General features: G+C 38.4%; 1 protein-coding gene and 1 long non-coding RNA gene across 2 annotated transcripts in view; one reads left to right on the forward strand and one right to left on the reverse strand.

The window, feature by feature from the left end:
* On the forward strand, positions 1-9,734 carry CFAP161 (cilia and flagella associated protein 161). Its single transcript, XM_052671646.1, has 7 exons — positions 1-141; positions 276-365; positions 520-755; positions 1,971-2,055; positions 2,738-2,896; positions 3,632-3,705; positions 4,428-9,734. Exons 1-7 carry the CDS (start codon positions 79-81, stop codon positions 4,615-4,617), a joined length of 897 nt encoding a protein of 298 aa, XP_052527606.1. The 5' UTR covers positions 1-78; the 3' UTR covers positions 4,618-9,734.
* Positions 4,477-15,804, reverse strand: part of LOC128075161 (uncharacterized) — a 24,677-nt gene continuing 13,349 nt past the window's right edge. Inside the window, exons 3-4 of the long non-coding RNA XR_008203673.1 lie at positions 6,616-6,714; positions 4,477-4,561 (exon numbers count right to left, since the gene is read on the reverse strand). This is a non-coding gene — a long non-coding RNA (uncharacterized LOC128075161). The remainder of the gene's footprint in view (positions 4,562-6,615; positions 6,715-15,804) is intronic.

Here is a 15,804-nt window from a genome sequence, read left to right on the forward strand (position 1 = left end):
CCTCCAGCGCGCAATTGGCGGCCGGACTGGTCGCCATGGTGAGAGAGGACGCCGTGCGGCCCCGCAGCGCCCGCCATCATGGCTGCCTACCGGCCCGGGGTTCTCATGGGCAACTGGAAGGAGGAGGCGTGCCTGGAGGAGGTGGGCAAACAGCGGGGCCTCCGCTCCAGCTCCGGGAGCCTCGCCTGCCTCTTCTCCTCGTGGAGCTTCCCCTAGTTCTGTTGTAAGCCGTCGTTGCAGCGCCGGGTAACGCCGTGTTCCCTCTACTCAAACAGGAGCGCCTGAGGGACTTCATGCAGAAGAGAGAACGGGGAGAACTTCTAATGCAGAAAATCAACAGACTGAAGGATAACCTTTTAAAGAAGGTCATTTTTAAAGGTTTTTGTCAGCCCTTCGCGACCCAGCAGGGAACAGCAGAAGCTGTTTGTCAGCATTCCCAATGCTAGCATTTGATATCTAAAGCACCCCTGATGCCAAATTCGGATAACTCAGTACAAAATGCGGTGTGTTTTGGCTTAGGTGCAGCTGTCGGTGTCTAAGGATGGATTCGTTTGCTTTGGAGACACGGTGATGCTCCTGAGCCCGGGCAAGGAGCCCTCAGTGCAGCGTGATGTTGAGGCACACGGTGAGCTGACGCTGGCAGTTAACCTGGAGGAGGTGTCCGTCTATTCAGCTGTGGCTCTGCATGCACCCTGCGCACTGAGTGCCATCACCACCACCAGCCCTGTGGGAAGGAACACGTTCTGTATTTTAAGGTACGGCAACTTCGTTCTTCATATGAGAGCGGTGAGGTGCTGGAACAGGCTGCCCACGGAAGTTGTGGTCCAAGGCCAGGTTGGATGGGGCCCTGGGCAGCCTGGTCTGATTTTAGATATGGAGGTTGGCAGCCCTGCCTGCGGTGGGGAGGTTGAAGCTTGATGATCCTTGAGGTCCCTTCCAACCCAAGCCGTTCTATGATTCTTTTCCATAGTTTCATAGGTTTTCAGTGACGTTAGCTTTTGGTATCTTGTTCTGAGAGAAGTGCAATGAATTTTGCTAAAATACAGAAGAGTTTGAGTAAGATTAAATTATTGAAGAAAGACTCTAAGTCTTATGTAGTAATGCAGTATTAAGTACTACTAAGTATTACTAAGTATTATGTAGTAATATGCTACGCATATTACTGTGAATAATTTCAAGGAAGTTTAAATCAGCACAGAACTGGTGTGAAAGCAGAATATCAGTAATACTATTTGTTCTTGTGCAATTAATGTCTCTGAAGCAGAAATTTGAGTCACAGTGGACAGTGCTTCAGTTGTCCCAAAAAAGACCTCTCCATCAAACAGAGTGTTGTCTCTCAAGGACACATTTAACTCCAGCTGCTTGTGGGAGAAGTAACAGAACAAGTCCCTGCTCAACAGTGGAAGGCTCTTCCTTAGTGCATGTATTTAAGTATAACAACTTAAAGTGCACAAGTGTACAAACTAATCCTGACTGATCAAAATGCTTTGGGTTAGACACAGTAAACAATTTTGAAGCCAATTTAGGGTTTCTAGAAATGCAACCAAAGTATTTTTGCCCAGCTTCTGTATGATCCTTCAATCACTGACACCAAACACTTTCAGGGCTCTCATTAACCGACCACAGGTTTTATCAGCTATGTAAGTTACTCTGAATGTACTTAGAACAGCCTGGCATTTAATTCGGTGATCTTTTAATTTAAAATACAGAAATTGTTCTGAAAATACAGATATATCAGCATGTACATTGATGTGATAAACCTGATTACTAAATATCAACATGTGATCAACACCGTCTGATGTTAAGCAACAGGCAGTGTTCTGCTTCCAGTCCCTGATTTTTCAGGTGCTTATAATTAAGTGCATTCACAAAAGTAATTTGTGAAATATCATTTCAGTAAACAAGAACTTAAAATTCTAGAAAATCTGATATATTTGAATTTCTCGTTGTTTTCTTTACATTTTTAACAGCGTTGATGGAGAATCAGTGGGTGAACCTGTTAAATTTGGGCAAAAGTTTGGTCTTGGAACAACAGGAGGGTTTTCTGATCCAATGGTAAGGGAACAAAGTTGCAAATGGCAATTGATGGCATGTACTGATAGTGTGCATTTAGGTACTATATATTTCAAATTGCACAGTGGTGCAGTGTCTTAGCTTTACAGAACAGATTCAGAATCATCTGCAAATCCAAATATATAATATATATTTGGAAAGTTTATGGGACTTGTCTGAGATCAGTTGAGCAGTCCAAGGGGACAGTGACCCAGAATGATGGGTAATGCAGATTTTAAATAAGGAAAAAGAAAAAAAATCCAAGAAGAAAATTTCCTTTCTTGTGAAGAAAAAATACAGTCTGTGTATGAAGTAACAAATCAGGGGGAGATTTCTATTAAATGTGAATGTTGTTTCCCTTTGCAAGTCAGAAGGAAAGCATCAGAAATTTATTTTGATGCTCAAAATAAATCACATCAACTATGATAACATTTTCCCTCTCAACTGTCACTTGGATCTGAAGGAGTCTTTGGAACATAAAATCAATTTTCAGTTAATATTCACTGGTCTACTTCATGAATTTATTGACATTTTAGAACCTATTGTAGTGTTTTGAAATGTGTAGCTGTAGCTTGGCAGACTGTTCAGAAGCAAAGGGAATTTTTTGTGCTGGTTTTTCTTTTTTAAGTTACATGTCTTTTTCCTTCTATATTTATGTATCCTTCATGTATATTTCAATCTACAGTTATATCTAGCAAGTGACCATAAGTCATTTATGAGGTTTGCCAAAAAATCTTACCTTCAGCAAGTATTTTTGACAGATGAGCTTTCCTATTTGACGTGCTGGCAAGCAACCTTCTTGGATCCACAACTGCGTCTTGAATATGAAGGATTTCCCATTCCTGTAAGTCATTAAAATGGAAATAAAAAGTATTGAGTATTTAATTGTCAAAGTAGGCTGAAACAGAACCATGTATCAAGCTTTATCTTTTACATTTGAAGACCATGGTGTTCACATTCGTTCCTCTATCATTTATTTCCATTGTAAACATCATAACTGTGCTGCAAACACTGGTTAAATTCATTCTTTTTTTCCATTAGACATCTTTTACATCCATCTACCTGCAGAAGCAGGTGGGAATATGCTGCTTAATGTATCAGTATCTGGGAATAACTTGGTTTCACACAGAGGGAACTGATCCTCTAACCTACTTGTAACCTACTGCAGGGAACCTGCTTTATCAGGAGGGTTAAACTAGATGGTTTCCAGAGGTCCTTTCCAACCCTTATGATTCTGTGAATCGAGGCATTGGAAAAAATGGGTGCTTTTCCAAATACGTTTCTTTAAGTTGAAGCAGCTGCAGTATTTTCCTATTCCACATAACAAGCAGGCTTCCTGAAGTGCTGGGCAAATAACAAAATATCATGGATATAATCATTCTGAGAACTGACAGTACAAAATATCTCACTATCAATCTGCAGCACTCTGAGACTGATATACAGCCATGCATACTTCTATTCAGTACTAATTAAAGCATTCACTTTAAATAAGTGTTGTTAGTTTAAAATATCTATCAAGTGTATTTCTGCGTGTGTGCGTGTATTTTGTTTTGTTTGTGTTTCCTTTTCTTTTTCCCAGGCAAACTCTAAACTGATTATTACTCATTGCCATACTAATAGAAGTTTAGCTGTTCCAAGGAACTTTTGGACAAGGTGAGAATAATTTATAGCTGGCAGTGATATGCTTAATGAGATATCAGCTCAGGGCATCCAGAATCACTGAAAAAAGTAAAATAATTGCTTCAGGAGCACACTGAGGAAATGGCAAAGAATGCAGGATGCACATTCTTCTTTTCCCTCTTTAAATTCTTGTGTTCTGTTGTGATGCTGCAAGCAAACATCTCTGTCTTACTTTTTTCTTTCCTTTTTTTCCCCTTTATATTATCACATCATGCTCCCAGGCTTCTGTAGTCTTGGTAGTTCTCCCTTTGAATATTCTGAACAATTATATGTACATATATATATATATATATATGTATGTATATATTTTAAGGAAAAATTCGTATGTGAAGAACTCAATAGAGACGCACCACACAAAACTGTATTTCTTATATCCATATGAATCCCATAACAAATTAATGTTAATTCAACAATTTGACTTAACATGCATGTACTGAAATAATGTTGATTAAGTATCATTAAGGAGTACACCAATTGTTTCTCATTACATTTCAGGTTAAATATTACTGTGAACTTTGTATCAGTTTTTTGAGGATGAAAAAGTTCTCCAAGGCTGAAAGCTTGCCATGGTTTTTAAGTAGCCAGAGTCATCTTCATGAGCAAACCTTCAACATCTTACAGCTAATGCAGACTTGCTGAACGCACACAAACTCATTCTACACCCTGCCTCCCCGCCCTTTTCTTTGACTTTGCAGGTCTTATTTTGGAAGGGAATATGAAGTAATTTGTCACACTTACCTGGACTCCCATCGAGTTGAAGAAGACAAGAATTACTGGGTAATAGTTACAGGAAATCCTGGTGACGAGGGTGGTACAATGCTCCATAGACCTGAACCTCAGCCAGGAGGAAAAGGAAAGAACGAGTTTCATGAAGTGACAACGTAAAAATCCCAGATTCCAACTGACAGAGATTGCTTAGATTCTGATTTTTTTTTGTTTCTGATTTTCACATTTTAGCATTTGAAATGTTTATGTTAAGAAGAGATATGGAAACCTGCCATTAAAAATTTAATATAATCTCATTAATTCATCATATGTGGATGGCAAAAGGATTACTTATACACACTCATGCACAACATCAAAAAAGCTGATGAATCAAGAAAAGCTCATTTTCCTACTTGCACATTCCCTGGTGGCAAAAGAAGTTAGAACATATTGAATTGAATTGCACTCAATTACTGGCCTTCTGGGTGTTTTTAACCAATGCTTCCTAACCCAAATCAGGGTCACAATTTTGAAAAGAGTGACCATACATTTTCCAAAACAGTAAAGACCAAACTTATGCAAGCTGTCATGTGATGCTTTGACATCTAAAGATTGGTGGAAAGAAATTAGGTGGTTGAACTTGTTCCACACTCTATCATGAGAAAGGGGAAAGGACTACCTGCACTGCTGGAAAATGAACAGGATTCAATCAACAATTCCTGATGCTCTAATACGATTTTAATCTAATACAATTTTAAAACCACAGATTTTTCAGATTTATATCCCTTTTCTTTTTTCTTTTGCAACTTTTTTTTTTTTTTTTTTTTTTTTTAAACACTTCTTAATATAGTCCACACGATGGCACCACATTCTTTTAAACACTGTGATTATTTCCAGCAGGATTATTCCTACATGTGTTAAAACAACCTGAATCATTTACATTCCATTGAGTCCCTGATACAAAGCCACTGAAGAACCAGAATGAATCAAGCTCAAATTCTGGGCTCTGAGGTGTGAGTGATGTTCTGTTGTCTTTTTAGAAAATAAAATCAGTTTAAGCAACAAATGTAGACAGAATAATGTACAACATTGTGCATTGTGTGCTATCAATTTCTTAAACAAAACTAATTGGAATATTAATTTGTAACCAAAACATACTGAAGTATCTTTAGGAACTTTTCAGTTTCTCTGTAAAGACAGGAAACTTGATGTGCAGTAAATGATGGATATTTTTATAGTGACACTGTTACTACTTACCTCAGCTTACAGAGGTTAAGATTCCACACATTTTGATAATAGACTGACATAATTCTACGTTGATTTTGTAGGCAGTAAACTAGAAAAACACAGGCTGCATGAATACGCTGCAGCATTTCCAATTTGACAGTTGTGGGATATTTATATTAAAACCTGTGATTAGCCATAAAAGACTGAATATTAACACAGAATTTAAACATTCCATTGACTGCCACTTAGAGACACAGTGGGGTCTAATTGATAGGGTGATGGAGATCTGAACCATGTCACTGTACAAACTAAGGGTGCGTGTTATATTTTGGTTGTCCCAGTTTTGCAACCCAAGAACTACGGACAGTGATGCTCGCCTCCTTTGTAAAGCACTCTGACATATACCAACAAAAAGCAAAATCATGCATTAGGGAAGCTTTAATGCTTCTTCCAAATTAGACCCAATGAGGATAGATCTACAGCATACATTGTGGGCAGATAAAACTCACTTTCAGGCAGCTCAAAAGCTGTTAGCATGAAGTTGATCCTGAGCCATTAGTTCCTGTTGAGAGGCAGGGTGCATTATTTCAGATTTAGTGCTGTGCTAATATAGCATTGTGGAGGTGCAGGGAGAATTCACATCTGTATGTTTTGCTGTATGGATGCATGCTAGCATCCATAATATTGAAATAAAGAAGAGGTAGAGCACTCAGAGAGTCAACAAAGACAGTTAACTGATACAGGGATAACACTGGAAAATAAAAATCCACTATCCATCTGCCTTTTCACTTCCCCTGCTCTTTTGCACATTCACTCCACTCACGTTTCTCATCACATCACTTCTCCTCTGCCATGTCACATTGTTCAACCTTACTGATTTGCAGTGGCTATGATGTCCTCTCGTAGCACCCAGACCAAGACCCCACTCTCTCACTCTACACCCATCAGTACCTTCAGAGGCTGCTTTTCTATTTAGTGAGGTACTGTTTTGGCTCAGCTGGCTCGTCAGAGGAGGAAGCCACGTGCAGGCTTTGTAACTGGATAAAACATCTGAAGGGAAAAAAAAAAAAAAAGACTATTAAAATTAGAAATTCCACACAGCAGTGGAAGAAAATATCCAAGCACTGGAAACTTGGGTGGAGTTGACAGGTGAGAGGGTGATTTTGATAACATCTGTGCCCACTCACCCTAAATTAATATTGCACAACCACTGCAATTTGGAGTGGGGGAAACATCCTTCTAAAATCTTCTTTAAAAACACTTAGATATACGAAAACTCAGCTAGGAAGGCCACAAAAGAAAAGACATCAAATACAGGTGGAACTTAAGAAATCTTTGTGTCATTTTGTCAGCTCTATTCTCAAAAGTTATAGGCTTTGGCCCTGGTGTTCCCATCCCCCTCCACTTCTATTTTTTCATCAGCCTTAAGTATGGAGGGTCTGTGATGAGTTTACACCCTTTTCTTCTTCTTCTTGTTTTACTTCTTTTGGTTGGTAGGCTGGCACAAGGCAGCACCTTTAGTACAAGAGAACAAAACATCAGTGCTGTTCTAGAAAGCATTGCCAGATAGATATCTGATTAGATTAGGTAGCTCTCAAGATGCTTCCATGCTTTTGTCCAGGAGGACTCAAAGTGCAACAGAATAGGCACAAACATTAGAAAATGCCTGATGACATTAATACCCACATTTGCTGATGAAATTAATTCATACCCTTACATCTCTGCTGTATGTTTATATGAAAAACTCAGAGAGCTCATTTCCCAACATCTGCTAAGCGCTGCCTTATGTGGTACGTCAAAACAAAATGAAACAGACCATCCAGTTACAGGCCAGCTAGTATATATGTTTCTATAATGCTAGTCTTGTTTTAATTATAGGTTCCTTGGGGCAGGGACCGTATCTTCATCTTTTTTCCAAATACGAACAACTAAGGCAGAGACATTCACTATGCAATAGCCTAAAGCTGTTATTAAAAGTGGTTGAACGATGACAGGAAATTGAAGTAGACCTGGTGCAAATAACCAGAGATACAGGCACATGAAATCTACGCATAAAACAGCACCAAGTAGTAAACTCTCGGTGTGGGGTACAAAGATGCAGCTGCTCAAGTGAGTCTGACGTTAATGGGAGTTGCTAGGAGAAGAGCCCACAAACCACAGCGCTGTCCCTGTGGGTCTGACAAACCCACGTTGGGAAATAAGAATTATATGTGCCAGTATTTATTTTTCTATATATATTTAGTTATTTAATTATATGGCGTACCAAATAAAAATAACTAACCAGCTTTTAGCTTAAGTCCAGAAGTGGCACCAGTCCTGAGAAACTGAAGTGCTGTTTCTGTGTCTTGTTTGTGTTAAAACTGTTAGCACTTAGGTGATGTATGCCTGTGAAGATCTCCATCTGACTATGAAAAACCCCTTTCAATAATGGCACGTAGCTGTTTCTGAGAATATTTCAAGTAGAACGTATAAAACCGTTCCATCCCAAGCAGAATGAAGGTGAGAAACTGGGAAGTAAGCAAAGCTCTGAAAAAAAGCTGGAGTTACCTTTTTTTATAAGCAATATTATAATAAAGCTTAAAATTTCTAAAATGCTATCTAGCATGGATTATTATTATTGTTTATAAAAAATGAAACACAGCAGTTTGTGAAATCCACATTGGATAGCAATTTCTATCCTTCCTCCCTGGTTTTCAACCATTCCTCTCTTGCCTGGGCTTTCTGTCTCTTCTGTGTCCTGAAGAAACAACCGAGCAGTTGTTTGGGGAAAAGTTTAAGGTTCATCAGACTTTCCGGTCTTTTTGCTGACAATTTTGGCAGCACCAGTTCAGCCAGAACACCCAAGATGTATTATAGTCTTGCAAGCAGCCAGTGAATTTAACTGAACGTGAAAATAATCATATTTTGCATATAAATGTATATACATACATGTATATGTATACATGGATTTATAAAAATAGAAATGAATTAGCATTATATACAAAACCCCATACTGAATACTTTAAAGCTGACACAGCAATAGCACGTAGCTCAGTGTGTGAAAGAGACCTATCTTTCTTCAGCTAAAAATATTAACTGGTTTCTTTTGAAACTACCTGAAATAATTGGTTCTTTCAGTACAATTTTGAGTGGTCATGGATATATTAATATTCAAGCCTGCTTATAAATGACTTCACATCATTTATTAATCCAGAATAACGTTCTTGCTACACTTTATGCTTCTACCTTGTCCCCTTTTTTCCCATCCCTTTCCCCTTTGTGCTTGCTGCACAAATCCAGCTGACCTCAGGTTCTACTTGTGGCTGAGAAGCTGCCCAGAGACAGGCCAGTGTATGAGGTTGAGCTCTTTGTTCCTCCTTAACCAGTCTCTTCAAAACATGTTGACACGTTGAGTAGACAGTCTGTGTGCTCAATAATTCATAATTACAACAAAAGTGACCTTTAATCTTAGTGGCTTAAGTTCCATGATAAAGCCCTAATATATTTGCTATGTTTTCTGAATTTGCTGCCAATAGGGCAGACAAAATTTGTTCTTCAAAACTTTGTTATTGAAATGCCAACTTTGGATCAAACATGGAATTCTAGCAAGACTGACCATATTGAAAAGCAACAGTTATAGCCAATAGAATATTTTGGACTTGAAATAAAAAATCAGGACCTTATTTTCTTTTTTTCCCCACCTCTTCTGGCATTGGTAGAGTGGTTTTTCTGGAGCACCAAGCAAGTACAGTAGAATCCATCAGCACTCAAATTCTTTCACAGAATGGACAATTTGAAAAAGAACTAAAGACCATGTCTCAACTTGTTGTCTGGAGAGGGGAAGCCAAGCAGGATAAAATGGGAGATTGGGGAATAAAACTGCAAACAGTTAACCTGAGCCTAAAAAGCTCTTGAAGAAAGTGGCCAGCTGTAACATCTTCAGTGAGCCCAGGAATGAGCAACAGAGGATGAGGCAGTCACCCAGAGAATGGAGCTGCATGGCTTAACAAGTTCATTCTTATACCTGATGAACCTTAAACTTTTCCCCAAACAACTGCTTGGTTGTTACTTCAGGATATAGAAGAGACAGAAATAAAAGAATAAACCATAATAAAATAATAAACCTTAAATCTTACAAAAAACAAGGATGGACTAGTATTCCACATGCATGGTAAATTGACAGATCTCAGGCAATGCACTGTGAGTGCCTTTGGTTTTGTGGCACCATCTTGGATTGTCGATCACAGTAGATGAAGAATAAAGAGACTATCAAAGGCCAGTAATCCCCTACATTGGATCACTCAACCTACAGGCACTCTTTGAAGCAAATTGAAAACCCCTTCCATTTCCCCAACTAATATAGGTAACAGTATTCTATTCCACACTTGGTCATACCTATGTCCTGCACATTTTCACCTCTCATTTACCATATCTATGCATCAGTGTTCCTGTCTGATAAGTGGGCATAATTCTTCCCTAAAGAAGATACTGGAAACAGCTTTGTGGATGTTTTGTAGGTGCTTATAAGAACACCACAGAAATACTGCCAAGAAAATGTTCATAAATGTCCTGCAATTCTAAAATGTACTGTAAAAGATTTCTGCATATATATGCTGTCAGATCACACCAAATTTTGCATGCTTCATTAACAACAAAATTGCTAACTTCCATCATGACAAAAGTTCTCTCAATCGGTTTTCTTTTCCCCACATTCTTTTTTTTCATACACAAATAACTACTTGTTTAAAAGCAATTCAGAGCCCTCTTTCAATAATTGCAGTACATGACCTCCTGCAGAGCACAGCTTATTGTTCTCACTGCTCATTGAGAATTTTGATGCTTTCAGAAGTTCTTGGATTTCAATGTTTTCCTCTGTCCCATGCTAATTAATATCTAACTGTGCATATCAACTGGTAGTGCCATGTTAGGCAGTTATGGAATTTTGTCCTGAAGTGCTTTAAACAGTATCACACTTTGGGACTTGTGAATGGTTTCTACTGAACACCAGACTTAACACAGAATTCAGAAACACCAACACAAATTCCTGCTTCCCATGAAATTAGCTTAACAAGGATTTGGGGAATAACCATTTCATCTAAGCGACCATGTCTGAAAACAGAACATTCATTCATCACAAAAAGAAAAAAGGCAATGTTGATTTCTAGCAGCCACTGGCCCTGTTACACAGCACAGCTGTTAGCTGTTTGGTTTCAGAAGTGTTACGTACAAGTGGTGAAGGTTTTTTGGTCAGCCCACGTAGCATATAGCAATTATCGGTTTTCTATAATAATGCAAGCTTCGCGTTGTAAAGAAAGATGTTGTCAGAATTGGTATAAATGCAGAATAATGATTTATGTTTCAAGTTATTCTACAACGCAGAACATCTAAATGTGCTGAGGTAGGGCAATTTTTCTAAAGGAACACTGTAATTACTGAGGACAATTCTCCTGCGTAAATGCCATGAAAGGAGCATTCATCAGGCGCAGTTTTCATGCCTGCAACGAACAGCACTATTGGCCACGACATGCTTCCTGAGGGTGGGAAAGTGAAGGTGAAACTGAACTGGTAGTGAAAGAGTTCTTAAAGCATATAGAAAACTTATCCGTGAAACCAAAACTACACAGAACAAGAACAAACAAAAGCTGTTTGGGATGATTTTTAAATTTGTAGGGCTATCTGGGGAGAATCTAAGATAACATTAAGCTTTTGCAGGTGAACAGATATTATTTTCTCCACAGAAATAAACAATAAAGAGTCATATTTCCAAGTTAATGGTCAAATAAAGCTGTAGTTACATAATAGTTATATTCTTCACTGACTATCTGTGAAGTTTTGTGTTGATAATTTTCTCCCTTGTTGATCAAAGTTAAAAATGTTCACTTGAAAGAATGCTTTTAAGTAAATAAATCTTTGAAACAGTTAAATATAGTTTGAACATATAGTTCCCATTACTGCAAACAGATCTTGATAAGGTAAAGCCATTGGTTGTGGAATACAAAGCGTTGGGTTTAAAGGCTGTGAATTCGTTGTCTATGTCACGTTTGCACTTTGAGAGCAATCAGGGCATCACCTTGGGAGTTATCATCAATAGCTTCACTTGGGGGAAAGAAAACAAACCATTAAGGTGGTAAATCTATTTTATCCAATTTTACCAATTGTTACATTACATTCTTCCAATCCAGAAAGACATTAATGTAACATATGAATGAATGGGCATGCTTTTGAGAAAAAAACAACTGAATAGAAACATAGCTTCTCAAACTGGTTACAAGAGTATTATCTGCTGAAATAAAGCCAGCTGCCATGCCCCAAACAGTTCATTGCTGCTGTGGTAAATTGCACAGAGCAGAATAAACATTCCAGAATGCTCTAATTAGCTTAACTATGAACAGCTTTTTGAAAACTGTACTTCTGATTCAACTGGACACAGAGCAGCTCTTCTAAAGCTTTATTCAGCAGCTCAGCTGTTCACTCTTGATGCTTTTTAGCACAATACATCCATTTCCCAGATTGCATCCACAGCAAGGGTGGATGGCCTGGTGCACACTAAGGACTGCATCCTCCAGGTTCTCTCCTATTCTCATTTCCATTTGCTAGAGCAGTCTGAGACCTACACAAGCTCTTTCCTCAGTATCAAAGCAGCAAGAAAAAGCAATACTTAAAAAATAATAAAAAAAAAGGGCCTGGGAAACAAGATGGCAGCAGAAATTTTGTGTAGGTAAGCGTGAAGTAATGTGCAATGAAAGGAACAACTTGAACTATTCATATACACTAATGGTTTGCAAAATCACTCAAGAAAAGATCTAGGCGTTACAGTGGACAGCTTAATGGAAACTTCTGCTCAGTGCACAGCAGTGGTCAAAAAAAGCAAACAAGATGTCAGGCTGTATTAAGGATGAATTGAAGAATAATGCTGCAAATACATCAATAACATATTCTCCATTTTATGAGTAGCTTATTTTGCTTTTGTTCTATGAGAAGAAATACCTAACACAGGAAAAAGGGAATTAAAAGGGATTTAAAGGCAGAGATAAACATCTACAAAATGAAAGATTTTTAACAGTGTCAGAATTGTGACATCACTCAGATCATCCTTCTCTAAACAACTTACCTGCTTCTCAGTTCACCAATTTGTAAATAAGGATAGACGAAAGCACTTACTGTTGTCATATCTATAGAGATGAATGGATGAAAAGCAATGCACAGAATGGCCTCTTTTGGGCACAAAGATATCATTTGCCTCTTATTCCCAGTCTCTGCAGACCGTTGACAGACGGGCACGATGTGCTTAACATTGTTGCTTACTACTGACAGTAAACTAGAAAAAATAAAACCAGAGGTTAACTTACAGCAGAAGAACCCTTCCACACACACACCATCCATTCTCAATGCATACATTGTTTAGGTATGAATTAAAACAGAAGTATCTCTCCTAATGGCCTGATGTGACAGGTTGAATGCTGTCCTATGAATTATGGACATGATATACCTCAACCTCTGTGGTTCCTAGGGTAGAGTGCTTGCTGAACATAGATGTCAGATTTGGTAAATTTAACATTGTTTAGTCTGAGTATAAGTGAGGAAAATGGGAAACTCATCTGCCCAGCAGCAGGAGGGTGTGGGGTGGGGCAGTGTTTTTTTCTGCAGAGTATTTTTATGACTGGCTCTTGAGAGCCTGAGATGTCAGTAGGTCCCTGGGCTGTGAAACCAGCAAGGGAAAATATGAACTGATGCAGTTTTATATAACTTACAAATGCATTTAGCATTTTCTCTGACAGAGAGACGGCAGTCAGAAAATTTAACTGTTTCCTTTGTAAACTTTATTTTGTTTATCTGGAAGCTTGCTCTGTGTCAGCAGAATTGGCAGCCATCTCATCCAGAGCAGCAGCAGGGCATTTTCCCACATATTAAAATAAATTGTAATTTCAAGAAAAAGGGAAGAGAAAAAAAAAAAAAAAAAAAAAAAAAAAAAAAAAAAAAAAAGAAAGTTATGCCGTGAAATGGCATTATTACCTCTAACAAAAAGCATATGGAATAGTAGCTTGCACATAGGTCTGGGAGCCAGGAATAAATCAGTGCTAGTCTAGACATGCTGATTCCAGCTGTGGTCCTGAAACAAGCTGTTAGTGCTAGAATTTGATTAAGTCTAATGCCCATCTGGATGATGAATGAAGGCAGAATAACACTGTCCCATCAGAGCTGTGCTAGAGGTTCTCGTATTGTGGCTGAGACACAAGGAAACAAGGGCTACCCATTGCATTTTGATTTCTCCCAGCAACTGACTGAGTCCACAGCCAATATTAGAAATCAGCTTGGTATGTCCTATGGAACAGTGGCTTATCATATGGATCTCCCCAGTATAGGCAATGTAGCAGAGGAGATGTCTTTATTTAGTCTTGGTCCCCACTTCTAATTTAGTACGGCCCCCAGTCACGGTCCCTCTTGTGCTTTCTCCACAGTGACTATAACATTTAATTAACTCATATTTATATGCACTCAGAAGATGGAAAACTCTATATACTATGTATTTAAGGTAATTACCTCACAAAAAGACATAAATTAACACTGACCAGTGATGTAATTTCAGAACACAGATCACTGGCAGGGACTTAAGAACCCCCACAAACACACCTCCTCCGTCCTGCCCTTCTCCCTCTGCCTCCTCCCCTACCCCAAAAAAGCGAACCCCTCCCCAAAGCACTCTGATACAAAAACCATTTGCACCTCCTTTCCTATTATCCTCTTTTCAAGAGGCAAAAGTGTCCCGCTTTATCTTTTCTTTAGCTTAATTTCTGTCATCCTGGGACAAAACCATTTGCTCCACTACACAGACTTTATTCACCCAAGACCAAGTTCCCCAAGCCCTTGCAGAGCTTATGAAAGGCGTTTTCACTCACTTGGGTTAAATGAACACTGTGTATTTTCTTTCTTCTTCCCCCCTCTGCCCCCCTTTCTTTTTGGGCTAAGAGTAATAAATGAATCATTTCAACTTTGGGCAAGGAGTTTAGGTGTTGTATTTGTACCATGCAACTACATAAACACAGAACGAGCCAGTTAACCAATGAATGGCAGGAATTAGAGGTATTGAGATGATCTAAAACATTTTAACACATTTTTCCATATATTAGCCTTTGGAGTAGTTGTGTTTTGCTTTCTTACAACAGACACAAGTCAGTGAAGTCCAAAAGGAAAGTCTGAGGTTTTACATTTCTGTTTGTGGTACAGGAAAAGGGTTACGATCTCAGTGGTTGATTCAGTGAAATAACATCTCTTTTATACACATCTGCCTCGCAAGTAGGGCGGTAGTTGGAAATACCCAATCTAAAGCATTAAAGATTTGCTGGCAAATAGCAAGGCATTTTCTGCTAAGGAAAAATTGTTATATTGAGTAGTCACTTTGAGTGTTCAGGAGCTACAGTCAAATATCATAACAGTGTGGAGTTGCAGTGCATTTATTATTTTGTCAACTGTTCAACACGCCGGGAGCTGACTCTGCTGTGTATTCCATGCCTAAGAGGGGATGATAATAACAAACCTAAGTGAGAAGATACTTGGCAATGGTAAGTGATATTTTCTTATCGAATTCTTTGGGCATCATACAGTCAACCGTTTTTACATGTCAGTACGTATCATTTTCAACTTAAATTCAGGAATTTAAACGAGGAGAGTAATCAGATAAGATATAAAAGCAGGAGTGTTTCACAAACTGTATTTTTGCCTTTCTATATGTTGTCATGGGTGTTTTGTTTTTAAGTTATGTGAAAAATTGGAAGGAAGTTGTTGAATGATCAGCCTTAGTGCTTAAAAGAGAGATGCTGTGCATGGAAGTATCTTAGTTCAGGACGCATTCACTTTGCTGTATAATATTTCTCCTATTTCTCCTGACACACATAAAATCAGCAGACTGTACAAGGGAATTTTGTGAGCTTGCAGCTTCCCGCAGTTCTGAAGGCCTCTCTAAACTTGCTGTATTTGAGGCAGACAAAAAACAAAAGCATAAATCAAGCGATTCGTTACTCAAATGCATTTAAATCTTCAATTCTCTCTCAATAGCAATTAATCTCCATTAAAAAAAAAAAAAAAAAAGAAAAAGGAATTCATTTTGAAGCAGATGTAAAAAAGAGGATATGTAATTTTTTTTTTGGCTTTTGCTAAAGCTCA

The sequence above is a fragment of the Tympanuchus pallidicinctus genome, unplaced genomic scaffold (assembly GCF_026119805.1).
Source record: "Tympanuchus pallidicinctus isolate F22 unplaced genomic scaffold, pur_lepc_1.0 scaffold12, whole genome shotgun sequence".
Classification (NCBI taxonomy): Eukaryota; Metazoa; Chordata; class Aves; order Galliformes; family Phasianidae; genus Tympanuchus; species Tympanuchus pallidicinctus.